The sequence below is a fragment of the Heptranchias perlo genome, chromosome 28 (genome assembly GCF_035084215.1).
Source record: "Heptranchias perlo isolate sHepPer1 chromosome 28, sHepPer1.hap1, whole genome shotgun sequence".
Classification (NCBI taxonomy): Eukaryota; Metazoa; Chordata; class Chondrichthyes; order Hexanchiformes; family Hexanchidae; genus Heptranchias; species Heptranchias perlo.
The window spans coordinates 21,661,025-21,679,769 of NC_090352.1; the positions used below are offsets into that span (position 1 = coordinate 21,661,025).

General features: G+C 40.1%; 1 protein-coding gene across 2 annotated transcripts in view; it reads right to left on the minus strand.

Annotated features, from left to right (window-relative positions):
* The window catches only part of usp32 (ubiquitin specific peptidase 32), a 169,313-nt gene that overhangs the window by 136,900 nt on the left and 13,668 nt on the right, over nt 1-18,745 (minus strand). For both annotated transcript variants that reach the window (XM_068008208.1, XM_068008207.1), the window contains exon 2: nt 18,092-18,219. In XM_068008208.1, the coding sequence (XP_067864309.1) occupies nt 18,092-18,219 (128 nt within the window). The remainder of the gene's footprint in view (nt 1-18,091; nt 18,220-18,745) is intronic.

Genomic DNA, 18,745 nt, shown 5'->3' on the forward strand with positions numbered 1-18,745 from the left:
GCACCGGGGCGAGGGGTGAGCGGGACTTGGTGTGAGTTAGGATACGGGCAGCAGAGTTTTGCATGAGCTCAGGTTTATGGAGGGTGGAACCCATCCTGACCCCTCTGTCCTTCCAAACTTCTGCCCCATCTCCAATCTCCCTTTCTTCTCCAAAGTCCTTGAATGTCACGCCCATCTTTCCCACAACTCCACGTTTGAAACTCTCCAATCAGGTTTCTGCCCCTGCCACACCACTGAAATGGCTTTAATCAAAGTCACAAATGACATTCTCTGTAACTATAACCGTGGTGCGCTATCCATCTCTACCTCTCTGCAACCTTTGATACGATCGACCACACCACCCTCCTCCAACGCCTCTCTTCCGTTGCCCAGCTGAGTAGGACTGCCCTCACTTGGTTCCACTCTGAGCTATCCAGTCGTAGCCAGAGAATCTCCAGCAGTGCCTTCTCGTCCCACCCTTGCACTATTCCCTCTGGAGTCCCCCAGGGATTCATCCTCGGACCCCACCCTTCCTCATCTACATGCTGCTGCTCACTGGCATCAGGTTCCATTTGTATGCTGACGATCCCCACCACCTCTCTCAACGCCGCCACTACAACTGTGTTGTCAACATGCTTGTCCGACATCCTATCTGGGGTGATCCGCAAATCTGCTCCAGTTAAACATTGAGAAGAAGCCATTGTCTTGCCCCTCCACATTGCCCCTCTGTTCCCTCACCACCAATTCTATTCCCTCTCTGGCCACTGTCTCATGCTGAACCAGACTGTCCTCAACGTCTGCGTCGTATTCGACTCCGAACTAAGCTTCTGATACCATATTGCCTCCATCACAAAGACAACCTACTTCCACCTCTGTAACATCGCCCATCTTTGACACTGCATCGGGCCATCTGCTGCTGAAACCCTCATCCATGCCTTTGTCATCTCTAGACTCAACAATTATAATGTTCTCCTGGCTGGCCTCCCATCTTCCACCGTCCATAAACCTAAGCTCATGCAAAACTCTGCTGCCCGTATCCTAACTCACACCAAGTCCCGCTCACCCCTCGCCCCAGTGCTCATTGACCTACATTGGCTGGGGCAACCAACTCCTGCAATTCAAAATTCTCATCCTCGTGTTCAAATTTCTTCATGGCCTCATCCCCTTCCTATCTCTGTAACCTCCTCCAGCACTACAACCCGCTGAGAACTCTGTGTTCCTCCAACTCGGACCTCATACATATTCCTCACTCCCTACCCTCCACTAATGGCAGCCAGGCCTTCAGCCATCTAGGCCCCAAGCTCTGGAATTCCCCTCTCTGCCTCTCCACTTCTCGGTCTTTCTTTATGACCTATCTCTTTGAACAAGTTTTTAGTCACCTTTTCCAATATCTCCTTCTTTGGCTTGATGTCAATTTATGTCTAATTATACTCTGAAGCACTTTGGGATGTCTTCCTATGATAAAGATGCTTTATTAATGCAAGTTGTTATTTCAATAGACTCTCCCCATCCTGAACAGGAAAGGGCCAAGTTTCCAGGAGCTAGCAAGTTCAAAAGTTGTGCACTCCCTAGGGGTCAAAGCCAGCTTACATGAGTGCACTTTAGACTAATACCTGCCCAAAACACTACTATGTTACTATCTACCCAACTGTATTGGATCGGACCCCTTCAGCCAGAAAACTGAGAAAGCACCCCCGGTTCATCCTGTGGTACTGACAAATTAAATGTACTAAGACATATAAGCTAGTCTGCCAGATGAGAACCAAAACTACTATCGTCAACTTTGTTTGAAAAATCTAAGTGTTCCTTTGCTCCATGATGGGCCTAAACTCAAACCATATTTTTGGGTACTATGAAATATAAAGGGAGCAAACTCTACTTCCGTTCTGACTGCTTAATAGCATGCTCTTTTGTGTGTAATCTGTGCTTATCATATATGGAAATGGTAGAATGGAAGACCTGTACATCAACTCTATAAGGCACACTGAGTCATCACCTAGCCTGCAACGGAAAGCTATGTAATATGGACAGCCAAGGCTAACACCAAGACTGCAGTTTTTCCATCTGAAAACTAATTCTGCTCATTTATAAGAGAGTTTTTGTGGTCATAAGCAGAAGTATTAATAAATGATAAGATTGTCCTGCAACTTACAAGGATATTGGAACTAGGATTCAATTCTCCTACTGCTTGGTCAAGGCTGTTGAAAATTTCAAGTAACTTAAAACGGTTAAACTTGAATGCAACTGAAGATAAATTTTTTTTCTTTGTTGTAATATAGTCGTAACAATTGCCAACAGGAAAAAATATTTAATTCATGTTTTTAAATGTGCCGTGCAAGGCCATGAGAATGGAACTTAGTAACAGTGTTATGATGCTCTTAAGAAGGTTTAATGTCTAAAGTTTTAACCCACAGGGTGATAGATAAGAAGAACTAAGTAAAAGGAGTACAGAAATAAACATTTTTCTGCAACATACACCAGCAATTGATTTGTGAAGGTGCCACATTATGCTCACCTCTAACTACCAAACCAATCTAGTCTGGTAAATTTATACCTCAAGTACTATATTGAGCTAATTTATAAAGCTTTTTAAAATCCATAGACAACATTTAACTGGTGGACATATAAGATGGTGATCAAAAAGGTAACTAAGGAACTTAATACGTTCAGCACTCCTTGTTAAAAAAATTTCAAGTAACACAACTGCAGCACAAAAAGCTATTAGAAGTTTAAATCTAAACTAACCCATAAATTTATCTCCTCAATCTTTTGCTTGAGAATGACCATGGTTTCATTGAGTCCCAAGCTGAAACTTGGGCAGATAGCCACTTCCTTGTACTAAGCAAAGCACTCCAGTTTAAAACCAATGAATCAGACTTTAAGACAAATTTTTAATAATTTTTCTACTCAAACATTGGTAACTGTACAGGTTAATTATTGGATGCTGCAAAGGTTGTTTAATAAACCTAATCAGAATCCATTTTAAATAGGATGTTAAAAGAAAAAAATATTCTATTGGACAAATAATCCTAAATATTCTAAAGAGACACATGCACCTTTACCAGTGTCCGAATTTTTTCCTTGACAGTATCAGTAAGACTTTAAAACTACTTTGCATAGAACTTCCCCAATCCTCACATATCAAAATGGTTAAGAGTGGGCATCGCTCACTATTTTTGAGATTACTGGAAAAGAACTTAATTTTATCAACTCATAAGATTTCTGAACTAAATGCTTACTAGCAGGCAGTTTATAGCAGTTATAAATTATTTTAAAAGTAACATGGGTGATAAACTCTGCTAAAAGTTCAAGTCTTTTTGTAACCTTTAAAATTATCTGGTAATCAAGAACCCACCCGCTTTAAACTAAACATAAAGATAATCACATGGCAATTATCAATTGGCAAATAGCAACTATAATCCACATCAAAGTGCAACTTTCCAAGCCCCATTTAGTAGAACGGCAAGGTTTTTATTATTTTATTTAGTGTGATTTCTTCCACAACCACAAGCAAACAGGAAAAACATCCTTTTTAGTAAAACATCTAGATCGACAGAAAATAAAAACCACAATAATCAGCTTTGGATTCTATAATATACTATTCCATGAACAAATTTTGCCTTAGGCGTGTATTTGCGCGAGAGAAAGAGAAAAAAAAAGGAGGAATGGGGCGGGGAGGAAGGGGGGAGACAGAAAAGGAACAGGGAGGGTGAGTGGCGAGACAGAAAAGGAATGAGGAGGGTGAGTGGGGAGACAGAAAAGGAACGGGGGGAAGACGGTGGGGGGGAGGGGGGGAAAGACGGAAGGGGGGGTAGGAAAAGGGAATGGGGGGGTGGGAGTAAGCAACGGGAGGGAGGGAGGGAGAGAGAAAATAGTGAAGGAGATTTGAAGCAATCCTGAGGGGAGGAACGAACTCCTCCAGGTCTTACAATCTCCTGGTCTATAAAATATAGTATAAAAATACTACTTTGGAATTTAATGGGTAATCATATATTCTCTGATGGGAAACTGTTCTGGAGTGCTGATCCTTTCACCTACACAGCAATCTTTCCAATACCATTGAATCAGTAGACCAATTAGTCTATCGCTCGAAATGCAGAATGTTCAAAAGCTTTTTATGAGACACTATCAATGTTCATCTAAAGAGCATAAAGGCCTTAAACGATGTGCAGCAAGGTTTTAAAATCAATAGGTCACAGCTCACAAACCTACTGGAATTCTTTGAGATATTGACTAAATTATGGGCAAAGGCTACCGTGGAAATAATTCTCTTAAATTTTCAAAAAATATTTGAGTCATTCATCTGAGGCTTTTAAAGACATTGAAAGGAATGGGATTAATGGAAAATTGGATTTAACATTGATTTAGTAATAGAAAGCTGAATGTGGTGATAAATAGATGAGGATGTCGGGGAAGGAGGCAGAGGTGACTTGTAGAGTCCCATTGGATTCTGCTCTAGGCCTCTTCTGCTAACACTTTTAGAAATCCAATATTTCGATGAGGATGGTAGTTGTAATGTCACAAACATATTTAGTGATGACAAACTATACAGGCAGGTGACTAGGGTAAGGGAAATGGTTAGCATTCAAAACAAATCTGGACAAATTAAGTAGGTGAGCCAATAAATAGCTAGAAGGATGCTGGAACAGGAAACATAGGTACACAATAAATGAGTCACAACAACCACAACACCTGGAGAAGGTAAATGAAAAAAAAGGTTAGGTGGGATTATCAACCACACACTGATATATCCAATGTCAGGCTGTGTCAGAAAAGTTTCAAGCATTGAAATACACCTACCTCGAGGACATCTGAACTCAAAGCAGGTTATTTTAACCATGTACCAGCAAGATCATAGTCATAATATTGTGCACCATTTTAAGCAAAGAGAACACTCTCAAGGCTGATGGAGATGCATGCAAGCATCAAAGTGAAGCACTATTTTTTCATGCCCAATCATTGATGCACTATATTTTGGTTCCAGTCACAAAACCAATTGCCCTAATTTTAAACTGAGAATCACAGAAATATCAGTGAAAATCTCAGAATCCTATATAGTGAAAACAGAGTTATTCAAGCACTATAAATCAGTCATTAATAAAATCTAAGTAGGCTTCAAAAGGATACTTTTAAACAAATTTATGATCATTTCACAGTTTAGCTAATTACATGTGAACATACAAAAGTCTTATGGTGAGTGGCTTTTAACTTTTTTTAAAATCTCAGCATTCCTTGAGTGGTACCACGCACTACCACAGTTAAGAGGGCCACCTGCTCCCAGAACTCTGCCAATATTGCTTTGAAACCAACCATAAGATGGCACACATGAACATCCTGGGGTGACGACCCTTCCAGTTTTCCAATCCTGTGAAGAAGTATTTAGCTTCCAGTCAGCACTTCCCAACACAAATACATCCAAAACTATAAATTCACCAAAGGGATGAATCGTGATCCAATTAACCGACAGCCCAACGTGCTGGGGTTCCTGATGTACCACACCCCCTAGTGTCTGAAGGGTATTTTTTAATTCTTTTTGACTTAATTGTGGCCCTCAGTTAAATTTGTGTTCCATATTATATGATTACATTGAAAAAAATCACTTTTAGGAAAAATCCTGAATCGTAACAAAATGCTTGAGACACCTTATTCCTAAGCCCGGACAGCTAAAGGGAGCAATGGACAGTCATCTAAATGGACCATGCATTGCCCCAACCCATAACCAAACAGCCTCTTGCTTGCTCCATCCACCCATGCTTCAAGCATAGGATTGGAAATTGTCCCTAGAGATCAGCCATGTTGCAATACTACTGGGACCATCACGACAGCTTCACTCAGTAAACAAGCTTGATTTTACTCAGGTGCAGTATCATTGGGCAGTAGGCAATTCTCATTATTTCAGTGAGCCATGCTGTCATCCAAATTTGTAGATTACAATTCACATTCAAACTCGGAAACTGTCACACACAAATATAAATACATGTTAAACAAAAAAAAATCACACACACACACACTAACGAAAACTAAGAGCAGATCACTGCAAAAAGAAAAAAATCCTGCGGTATAGCCATCTCTACTCACAAAGTGGAATGTAGGCTGGGCATCGGAATGCACCTCATCCCAGTGCTGACAGAATCTGCTTTTAGAAAGGTGCATGGTGCCCTCAAGCACCAAGAAAAAAACCTGACTGTTAACCTGTGCTGCCTCATTCACCATAAAGAGGTAGCATTACAAATTGTTGGGGTGTAAGCCATAGAGGATGTTGGTGAGGGAGAACTTAGTGGCTTTGTAACATCCCAGCGAAGTAACTTCATCTTGCTTGCCCTTCAAGCTCAGTCGCTAATATGCTGACATATTTGACCTGCAGTAGCATAGAACTATGCTGGCTTTATGACTACGCACAAAAACAGTTCCTGCGTACCACATGCTAAATAGATTCCTTTTCTTTGTGTAGGGACCTCCTAAGACAACATCCCTTATAAAGAAATAAAGAGGAAGCTGGCACTTCATGTACACAGGTAAAGCATGCCTAATTCCACAAGCATTAGCTCACATATATATATACCTTGGGGAATTCAGAAAGAGGCCAGGTGGCATCACCTGGTGAACCATCTGGCACAAGTGAGGAGGCAACAGATGACCAGCAATAAGGGGAAGTGAATGCTTGCGTCATACATGCATCTGCTGCAGAGTCCACAGATTTATACCTTATAGGGGCTGCACAAGGAGCTGAACTCATCAGCAGGACCACTTCATGAAGGATCTTTAGAGCTCCCGGCATGCATGGCAAAGACAATGCAGAAGCGCAGCTCCGACATATGTGCAAATAAGAGAGGGGTTTGCAGAAACCTGCAGTCCACCAAGAGAGCCCCAGAGAGCCAAAGCAGAGATGTAATTTTGTTTGTTAATGCTGTGACCTACTGCTACACAAATCTGGGGCTTCAATTTACTGAAGGCACTGATTTTTGATCTTGAGGCTAGGGGATCCGTTTGAGATGCCTTTGATGTGGGCTTCATGGTCCTTATTGCTGGCCAATCTGTCCCCAGAGATCCCTGGTCATTTGCAAAAGGCATCCAGTGGATGGGGCATAAGGTCCATCCACCCAACCCAGCCAAAATTCAGAATACTTGAGATTAAAATTGTATAGTTACCCATGAATAAAAACATGGGAAACGGCAAGTGAGTTATGAAACTCTCCCTCGTCAGTTGGATTAGCCTGATATTTCATAATTACCCACTCTGTATTCCATTTCTACTACTCATTAAAAAAACAAGTTTGAAATTTTTGAACTCCAGAAAATAGTCCAAACGTACACTTTAAAGTCAGTAACAGAGCTGCAGGGTGAATTAGCACTTGTAATATTTTCAAAAGGAATTCCACATTTTATTCAAATCCAGATGTTGTTACGTGCCACAACTGCCTTCAGAAGTAGCATTGACATTGCACACATTCCTGTTCATAGTTTTGCTACAGGGTGTGTCTTTTATCTTTTGAATTCTTAGCCCCATGCTCTCCTTGCCCTTCCTATCCACTTGCCTCAAAAAGATACTTACTCTCAACAGCGTCCTGAATCTAGAGCTTCCACGATTCCTATTTCCTAACAGGATCATTTTTTTCCATTGAGTAGGCAGAAGAGGATTAAAAAAACCTATCCGCAGGGTACTCAATAAGGCACTCTACCCACTAAAATGGGTAGTTCCAAACTATTGATATTTCAGTTCTGAAAGGGTCATGGTAGTGAGGCTCAGCCTTTAAAGGTCTACACTGCAACTATCCAATCATTGATGCTTGAAATTATGAAGATTACATTTTCTCTATCTGTAGCAGTTTAAGTGCCAAGCTAATTTTAGGGGTTCTTCCATGAGCCAACTCTTCTGGGGAACCACAGAATAGCACTGGCCATGACCATGAAGTTCACTCATTTGCCTCCATTTCTTCTCCCTACGAAGTGGATAAAGTACAGATCATGTAGATACATCTATCCAAAACAAAGCTAGCTTCCCTCAACCAAAGCATTTAACACATTAATCTGTCTAAATTAGAAAACTCCAATACTGACATTAGGTAAATTACTTCAGATCAAACCTAATTCAAATATTTATATTAAAATAAAACTGCTCTTACTAGTCAGGTTAGTATCACCATTAATTTTGCATCATTCTATTTCCTGTACCTCCATTAAGTTTATAAAACATTGCAAATAGTGAAGGAGAAACACGACCAACATTGATTAATAAAGTTAACATAGGAACAGGACAGTCCTTTCATATCATCCCATTATACAATTTCTGTTTCAGGACCAATGTGACCACTTTGCATCATTTTTCTGCCCTAAACCCATATCCCCACATTGTTTCACTTTTGCAGTTCATTTTTAAGTGCTTCAACTGATCCACCACCCAGCGTAATAGGTGACAGTTATTCAACAACTCTTAAGCACTTTTTTAAAAAAAAGTTTAGCTTATTAGGTCCCATGATTCCTCAGTATGATTTTGTACAGAACATTTCACATTCTCAATTCTCTTCATTAATTGAAAAATCTTGGATCATACCATCGTCCATTAATTCTCCCTTAGCAATAAAATTGGAAAGGGTATTTTCAAAAAACATAAGGGGAGGAAATTCCTCCTCCAAAAAATGTGAATTTTAAAACAGTACTTTACAGTTAGTTATTTATTATATATTTAAAACATTGTTACTAGTAACACTTGTCCATTTGGATGCCTTTAACCACCAAAAAAAAATGATCATTGATTATTTTGTCAATTTTTTCTTGCATTTTAAGGACTGTTCTGCTCTACTGCCTGAAATAAACAGAAAATTCAAAAAGTGTAACATATGCCACTGTTCTCAATTAACTCATAAGAAAGAAAGGTTGTTTGCTGGGGGGGGCACGGTAGGGAGGAGATGGGGGGAGGATTTGTTCATCAGAGGACACCTTTTGCACATTATTCGCTCTTTGTAACTTGTTCCATTCTAATAGACGGTCAATCGCTTTATGCTGGTGCATCTCTCCTAAATAGAAGTAAAGGCAGCAGCTTAAAACAGCTGAATATGACTTAAACCTTTACACATTTTGGTCTCATCAGGATTATGGCATCTTTCCACACCAATAAAGTGCTGTCAAGTACAGTAAATACAAACAATCCTCCACATTTTCTCACTGTGCCCAAAGATCCAGCCCTACTGGTATAAGGTGCTGTGCGAGATCTGTAAAATCACCAAGTTTCCCACTGAATCAGACCCAGCACACTGCTTCTTCGGCCAGCCCACAACGACCCTAAAGCCCAATATTGGCAAGTTCTAAGATTTCCTCTTTATTCCAAATAGTGAGTACATCTCAGCAGGGAGGCCTCCTGACCTGGCCGAAGTGGACTGAGGCATTATGGAAAACAACCTAGTACATAAAAATCATGTACTCCCTGAGGCTAACCTGAGAAAGTCTTCAAAATCTGTTTCCTGGTCTTACTGGAAGCTGCTGGCTGGCAGGTCAACTACAGCCCACATAAGTTGCATGATTATCAAATGGAGCACACGCCAATCCACCCAAGCAGGGTAACTCTCAAAGCACTGTTGGCACAACCAAAACCTATCAGGGATGGACAATTATTGAGAACAACACTATACAACTGGTGCCACTGCAACTAACTAAAATCAGTCCCCCGGATTAATCATAACACCAACCACGCAGCAAAGCACAATAACTATAATCTAGCATGTATATTATATCTTGTACACTGTATATTATGAATGTAAAGTGCATCGATGCTTGGAACCAAAGAACAATTGCAATCTAAATAAATAAACATATAAACACATAGCTTCACTTCCAAACACAAACAAAATTTATGGAATCAAAATAAAAGCAAATAAAATAGTAAATCCTGCACCTAAAACACAGCCCATAAAACATGAAATATTCCATGCAGAAACATAACTGGAAAAGGGAAAAGAAACTTAACCACTGTGGTGTATATTAAAAGCAGACCAACCACTTAGTTGTAATCATTCAATTCCTATCTGAATATCTCAGGGAAAATTAATCCTCAGTATCTTACCTATCTTAAAACACCTCTAAATTCTGCAGTGCTCCTAAATCTTATATGATCATGCTTTGCAACAAGCTACATTTAATTAAATCAAAAACAAATGCATGAATTTGCTGAATTCCTTCAAGAGAGAGCTAGACCTGTTTCTGGCTGGGGCGGAGATCACCTTGTACAAGAGGTGTAGCGTTGTAACTTCTACCTTGTAGCATTAATCAGGGCCAGGGTGGTCTCCCGGTTTCGATCGCCTAAGGGGGTCAGAGAGGAATTTTCCGGATTTTTTCCTGCTAATTGGCCTGGGTTTTTAATCTGTTTCTTTACCACTCCTGGGAGATTATATAGCTCTGGGTGTTTTTTTTAAAATTTGTTCATGGGATGTGGGCGTCGCTGGCAAGGCCAGCATTTATTGCCCATCCCTAATTGCCTTTGAGAAGGTGGTGGTGAGCCACCTTCTTGAACCGCTGCAGACCGCGGTGGTGGAGAAGGTTCTCCCACAGTGCTGTTAGGTAGGGAGTTCCAGGATTTTTACCCAGCGACGATGAAGGAACGGCGATATATTTCCAAGTCGGGATGTTGTGTGACTTGGAGGGGAACGTGCAGGTGGTGTTGTTCCCATGTACCTGCTGCTCTTGTCCTTCTAGGTGGTAGAGGTCACGGGTTTGGGAGGTGCTGTCGAAGCAGAATTGGCAAGTTGCTACAGTGCATCCTGTGGATGGTACACACTGCAGCCACAGTGCGCTGTTGGTGAAGGGACTGAATGTTTAGGGTGGTGGATGGGGTGCCAATCAAACGGGCTGCTTTCTCCTGGATGGTGTCGAGCTTCTTGTGTTGTTGGAACTGCACTCATCCAGGCAAGTGGACAGTATTCCATCACACTCCTGACTTGTGCCTTGTAGATGATGGAAAGGCTTTGGGGAGTCAGCAGGTGAATCACTCGCCGCAGTACCCAGCCTCTGACCTGCTCTTGTAGCCACAGTATTTATGTGGCTGGTCCAGTTAAGTTTCTGGTCAATGGTGACCCCCAGGATGTTGATGGTGGGGGATTCGACGATGGTAATGCCATTGAATGTCATGGGGAGGTGGTTAGACTCTCTCATTGGAGATGGTCATTGCCTGGCGTGAATGTCACTTGCTGCTCATCAGCCCAAGCCTGGATGTTGTCCAGGTCTTGCTGCATGCGAGCACGGACTGCTTCATTATCTGAGGGGTTGTGAATGGAACTGAACACTGCGCAATCATCAGCGCACATCCCCATTTCTGACCTTATGATGGAGGGAAGGTCATTGATGAAGCAGCTGAAGATGGTTGGGCCTAGGACACTGTCCCGAGGAACTCCCGCAGCAGTGTCCTGGGGCTGAGATGATTGGCCTCCAACAACCACTACCATCTTCCTTTGTGCTAGGTATGACTCCAGCCACTGGAGAGTTTTCCCCCTGATTCCCATTGACTTCAATAGAGGTGGAGTGGAGAGTGCATTTAAGGCACTACAACTGTATGGACAGACTGGATGACCTGTTTGTCATTTTTCATATCTTCAAAGAATCAAAATTCGACCAGAAATAATGTATTATTCAGGTACCCAGCTCTGTAATGGGCCACTTATTCTGACCCCCAAATGTCGGATTAAAAGCTTCATTACTGGTACTAAATTATGTTCTTCTGGCCCTGGTCATATTTTGGCAGCGCAATTTTTAGGAATTCTAGCTCTTAACTGAAGCACACAAATCACTGGTGCACAGTGAGCCCAATGCTTTTAATACTTATGGAAAAATATATATTATTTATATACATGAAGAGCATGAGTCCAGAACTGAATGGTTACTGGTCAACCTACTAGAAATGCTCCACAATTGAAATGCAGCAGTGTCAGCGTGGCCACACTACACACGGAGCGCCAACACGTTGCACTATGGAGTAGAAATTCAAAATTGATTCTTAACTCCATTCACTCTTGGTTGAACTGCTATGGATGGAAAACTGACTGGGGTTCTCCTCCATGGGAAACAGAATCCAGGCATACAAAACAAAACAAAGATATACTTCTAAATATTCTGTAATTTAAGTAAGAGAGAAAGATTACAAGGAACTGATATAAAAGCTAGGATTAACAGACCAAAAGGTTTTTAAAAACTAAGTATTCGATATTACGAGATTTCTTTAACTTTGAGATCTTACATAACTTTTTTTGTATCACATGCAAATTTAGAAGTCACTTTTGAATCAATCCGGTCGGTATGTATACACTGACAAATATGATTTCAAGCAAAATGTGAGCAGGGGGTATCTTCAATTTCCCAAAACTTACAATAATCAACGAAGACAAACTGTACAACATCACGCCACAGGAAGTGGTGAGCTGATCAGGTCCTCTCAGCATTACAACCTAGAACACATATATTCTAAAAATATTTTAAAAGGATGGTCCGTTTAGCTCATTTCCTCCTTTATCTACTGCTTTTGCAAGAATACAAAATACAATGCTGGAAGGCACTCATCTCAAGTTTGAGGGTCTAATTATTAGCATTGCATCCCATCAGTAATCTTCTTGGCAATAAAAACATGTATTTTAATCTGAGCAACTAGCTTGCAGAGATACATACTCTTGGTTTTCAAGTATCAAATTAATTTATAGCTTTTGGACATTAAGTCCAACTGTAGCACCCTCCATCATTGCCCTGGCTGAGATTAGCCAATTCAGGGTAGAACAAATATCCAACCTGGAAGTGTGTGGCACAAGAATAAACTATGCAGTGCAGTACTTAATTCATGAGTCATTGGGGTCCCAGTTAATAGCTGTACAAGTACTCAGTCTTCATTTTTTTTTCAAGTATATATGAAAGGGTAATATTAGGTTCATCACTGCTTTTCCAAAACACTTGGAAACATTGTATTTCAAATATCAGTGCAGAATGTTGACTTCCCTACAAGCAAATATTGCAGGTGTGACAAAATGAACATAATCTTAGAATGATATATTCAAACAGTACTTTTTAATTTGGTTTCCTAGCTTGTATTATAATGTTTCAACTGTAGAGAATGGAACTATCCTCTAAGCACATGAACAAGATGAAACAAGGCCACCTCTCCAACCGTTCAGTTAAAAACTATGCACACAACCTCCAACAAAACTATTCATATTAGAACTAATATTCATTTAGTTCATTGAGAAACGTTATCTATACATAACAAACCTTATCCATGTCCATTAAGTGTGATTTAGTTATATGAAATGAATCAAGTGTACTTTTAAGAAAATAAATGCAACAGCATGTACTGACAATCAAATCATCCAGACATCCGACCACAACAAACATTTGTAAAGCACCTTTAACATAAAGAATATCCCAAAGCATTTCACAGATAGGCACAATAGACACCAAGCCACAAAAGGAGATGGGGGGCAGGGGGGGACTAAAGGTCTGGTTAAAAAGATGAGTTTTGATCATGTTCTATAAAACATGAACGAGATGGCAGATTTCACAACCACAGGATGTCCCAAAGCGCCTCATAGTCGATTTGAAGTGCACCCAATTTGTGCACAGCAATGAAATAAATGACCAGTTAACCTTGATAGTGTTGGCTGAGGGATAAAAGGTGGCCAGGACACCAGGAGAACTCCCCTGCTCTCCTTTGAATAGTGCCATGAGATCTTTTACATCCACCTCAATTGGTAGATGGGGCCTTAGCTTAACTTCTCATCCAAAAGATGGCACTCCAACAAGGCAGCACTCCCTCAATATCAATGATTTGGATGAGGGGACTGAATGTAACATTTCCAAGTTTGCAGACAACACAAAGCTGGGGTGGAATGTGAGCTGTGAGGAGGATGCAGAGAGGCTCCATTGTGATTTAGACAAGTTGCGTGAGTGGGCAAGAACATGGCAGATGCAGTATAACGTGGATAAATGTGAGGTTATCCACTTTGGTTGTAAAAACAGAAAGGCAGATTATTATCTGAATGGTGATAGATTGGGAAAAGGGGAGGTGCAACGAGACCTGGGTGTCCTTGTACACCAGTCGCTGAAAGCGAGCATTCAGGTGCAGCAAGCAGTTAGGAAGGCGAATGGTATGTTGGCCTTCATTGCAAGAGGATTTGAGTACAGGAACAGGGATGTCTTGCTGCAGTGGTACAGGGCCTTGGTGAGACCACATCTGGAGTATTGTGTGCAGTTTTGGTCTCCTTATCTGAGGAAAGATGTCCTTGCCAGGAAGGGAGTGCAACGAAGATTTACCAGACTGATTCCTGGGATGGCAGGACTGACGTATGAGGAGAGATTGGGTCGACTAGGCCTATATTCACTAGAGTTTAGAAGAATGAGAGGTGATCTCATCGAAACATATAAAATTCTAACAGGACTAGACAGACTAGATGCAGGGAGTCCAGAACTAGGGGTCACAGTCTCAGGATACGGGGTACGCCATTTATAACCGAGATGAGGAGAAATTTCTTCACTCAGAGGGTGGTGAACCTGTGGAATTCTCTACCACAGAAAGCAGTGGAGGCCAAGTCATTAAATATATTCAAGAAGGAGATTGATATATTTCTTAATGCTAAAGGGATCAAGGGATATGGGGAGAAAGCAGGAACAGGATACAGAGTTAGACGATCAGCCATGATCATTTTGAATGGCGGAGCAGGCCCGAAGGGCCGAATGGCCTACTCTTGCTCCTATTTTCTATGATTCTATGATTGCACTGAAATGTCAGCCTAGATTATGTGCTCAAGTGTCTGGAGTGGGACTTGAACCTGTGACCTTCTGACTCAAAGGTGAGTGCGATACCACTGAGTCAAGGTTTTCGTTCAATTTTCAGGGAACATATTATACTATCAGCTTAGACCCGAGGCTTCTAGGAGCCTATTGGTTGGGCATATTGTGCAACTGAAATTTATTAAAACCTGTCTTGAATAGGTAATACTATTGGTACTTTTTTTTCTTATTCTGACCCAGTCCCACTGTTGATCTAGATGACCCAAGATAAAATATTACTCTGCAACGGTGATAAATGTGTATGTGAGACATCCCATCTATCTGTACTTATTAATATTGATTTGATGTCTGGTCTTGTGCAGTTGAGATTCTACTGGTACTGCTTATGAATTTCAATGAGAAAACTTGAATGGGGAGAGCGCTTCAATTGCATTACATTTAATAAAACATAATTAATAATTTACAAACTCCTAGAAGAAAAGGAAATTAGAATATATTAGGAACTCTTTCTCTAGAATTTTTTCTCTTTCTCCCTCCTTCCCCTCCTAAAGATGGTATTCATGTTGTGAAACAGTTTTCAGGGGACAGCGGCTTTCTTGTGTCTTGCATTCTTCCTTGGGGGTATCACAGCTGAGTTCTATTATGTTCTTTCCTAGCATCTACTTATTTCAGACATTATTCCAGGGATTAGGGGACTATTGTTCAACTAGCATGAGCTTTATCATGTCTTTCAGTAACTTTCTCACTTGTCAGCAATCAAACTGCAGTAGTCACTTTTGCTTTTTTTGTAAAGTCCAACTTAACATTTGTTAATAAGGGTGTGTATGTATATACACAATTTTTCATAATTATCAGATTGAAAAGTAAACAATTAAGTATATTTGAGAGTTCTACAATGGCTCAATTAGGTCAGTGAGTAGCTGTGCCACACAGACCAAGAAAACTAGGTTTAATACCTTGTTTATGCTGACTTAAGGGATCTCAGCTGGGACCATGATAGGGGGACAAAGGACAGAGTCAAGCTCACGTGATATCATGTCCTACTTCTTTGCTCTTATGGCAGCAGAACCATGTTATTTGCATTACATAATAACGGATATCCCCTTTCAATAAATTTACACTTAGAGCACTGTAGTAAGCAATTGCATTGATCTCAAAATAGTATTTCTCAAAAATTGAAAGATCAAGCCAAATGTACAGTATTAAACTGCAGGCGCGTTTTTTCCCCCCATAAATATAAAGCGTACTTTGAAACACAAATGTTAATAAGTACCTTTCCACTCAATAGCCTAATTCCTATTGAAACATTTTACTATTTCCCAGACAACCTATTACAGACAAACTTTTAGTACAAAATAGAGATCGAACATCCACAAAGGCTACCCTAATATCCACACAAATTAAGGGTTGAAACTTTCAAGATCTTCCACTGAAAAATATTAAATCAAAAGTGGGGAACTGTATTTTGTTGCAAAAGCAAAACTTAGTCATTATAGGGAGTGACAGCAAAAATTTAGAAAACCAGCAGCTATTAATGACAAGTACCAAATATTTCAACCTTCAAAAGAAATTTGCCCTTTATTTCTGGGCTATGTAAAACTTAGGGGAAAGATTTCCACTATTCACTATAGCAAAATCAGAAACATTTGTATTTAAAAAGTGTTGATAATTTTGTTATAAATAGCAGAAATCTTCCCTTTATGCTTCATTTCGAAACTTAAAAAAAATAAAGATGAAACTACCTAATTGATTGCTGCACTCTAATGTTAATAATCATAAAGGAGGAGGAGGTGAACATTAGGAGAAAGACTCCATTTGACCTAGTTCTGCGTTGTAACACGCAGATGAAGCCTCATTTATTACTTGCAAAATAGTTGCCTTCGGTAGGCTTGTAGAGAAGGTTCAGAACTTGAGACTTTTTTTTATAAAACAAAACTCAAGATTTTTTTCCTTTGGTGTCATCAACAACTGCCATATGTGAACCCTCAGTCCCAGTGGCCCCAGAGTGTTTTCACTTGCCAGGATATCTAAGTAAATCTGTAGCGTGTTCAGGTATCAAGCAGCAAACCCATTTTATTTTGTTTTAGCTTACTGGTTCTAACACATGCCATCATGTGATCTTCCTAACTTTGGAAAGTGGCAGAATAGCACTACACTAAACTGTTATTCAGCTTTAACTGCAAAAGAAATCTATTAAACAGTAAGAGAATAAGTGAATAGCAGCCGTGAAACACTAGATTTTAAGCTCAACTATCTGCTCAGGTACACAGAATATTACAAATAGTTGTGACTGCTGCACTAAACTATAATACATACAATATTCTTATACAGCGTCTTTTTTCCCTCAACATCCAATTCTTGCTTTAAAAGAATCCCAGTTTGTGTTAAACCTCTATAGTACTTCAACATGCTAGGTGAAACATTGCCCTTCACCTTGCTAGCATGGCCTGGTTCTTAACTTATTAGACCATATCATTCACACTACACAAAGGCTTTTGGCTTTCTGGCCAGACCATCTCTCTCAAAGCTTCAGCCAGATTCTCCAATTTGAACCAGACAGGCTGAGAAATTATTTCTAAAAAATGACCAGGACCAAGCAAATTTAAATAGAACTGCAGTATTCTGCTATTGTTTAAATTTAAATAGATGTTTGGCTCTAAAGGAGCAGCCAATCAATTGCATATTCAAACCATTCCAGTGAAATGCTTGTCTTTGAATTGAATGGCTTACCCTCCCAACCCCAGAGACCTAGCTCAGGCAAAACAACTAAGTTTTCAAGTCGTGTATCAAAATAAACTAGGGCATGTTTTTCTGTTAGTGCAGCTGTTTTTAACCCCATATGCACAGTTACAGAATTAAAGAAGCTATATGACAAAATGTTTCATTTTTGTCACACTTATTTTCTCATTAAAATATCAGAGTAGTTCTTATTACAATGGTAAGTGGGAAGTTAATTCGCTTTTGGAGTTGTTTCCCTTTAAAATGTTGAGTCATAAAGATGAACCCAGCGATACCAGTTTTGTGGTGCAAGAGTACAATTGCTAGGGTAACACTGGATTTGAATAGACTTTGGCTTAACAATGGTACCACGCACAATTATCTATATGATTGCTCCAATATGCTGAAATTTATAGTATATATGGAAAAAGCTTAAAACTTAGGATTCACATCCTAACTAACTTTCAGTCTTTATTCATCTACCTGTCTTCTTGCTTTAAAACAATCCCAGTTTGTGTTAAACCTCTATAGTACTTCAACATGCTAGGTGAAACATTGCCCTTCACCTTGCTAGCATGGCCTGGTTCTTAACTTATTAGACCTTATCATTCACACTACACAAAGGCTTTTGGACACTCACCTCTGCAACTTTGGGTGGAACCCCATCTCCAAGTACTTCCCTGACAAAGGCTTGTTGGTTCATATAACAAGAAAGTCCACTGGTTCTCTTGAATGCATCTTTCAATCTTTTCAATTCTACATCTGTAACTGTATTAAAATAAATATCAGTTAGCATACATACACTGTGCAAAGCTGCAACATTGGAGTCAACACTTAGAGGTTTCCAATCAGTATTTCATGTTTATATTTCATTGCAGAGAGAAGCAAAAATATTCAGAATTCCCCACAATTTGTGGGAAGAGGTAATGCTGTTTTGCACAAAATTAAGAGATCACAATTCAGAGCTATCCTCACTAAAAAAATTCCAACTATCAATCAAAATGGAGAATGAAATGGTGGACCGAGGTACAAGTGCAGCACAGAATACAGTCTGCATTTAAACTGACAAAGCAAACTTGTTTTGTGACACACCTATTAAACATCCTATTCATAGAATGGTACAGCACAGGAGGCCATTTGGCCCATCGTGCCTGTGCCAACTCTAAAAGAGCTATCCAATTACTCCCATTCCCCTGCTCTTTCTCCATAGCCCTGTAAATTTTTTCCCTTCAAGTATTTATCCAATTCCCTTCTGAAAGTTATTGAATCCATTTCCACCACCGTTTCATGCATT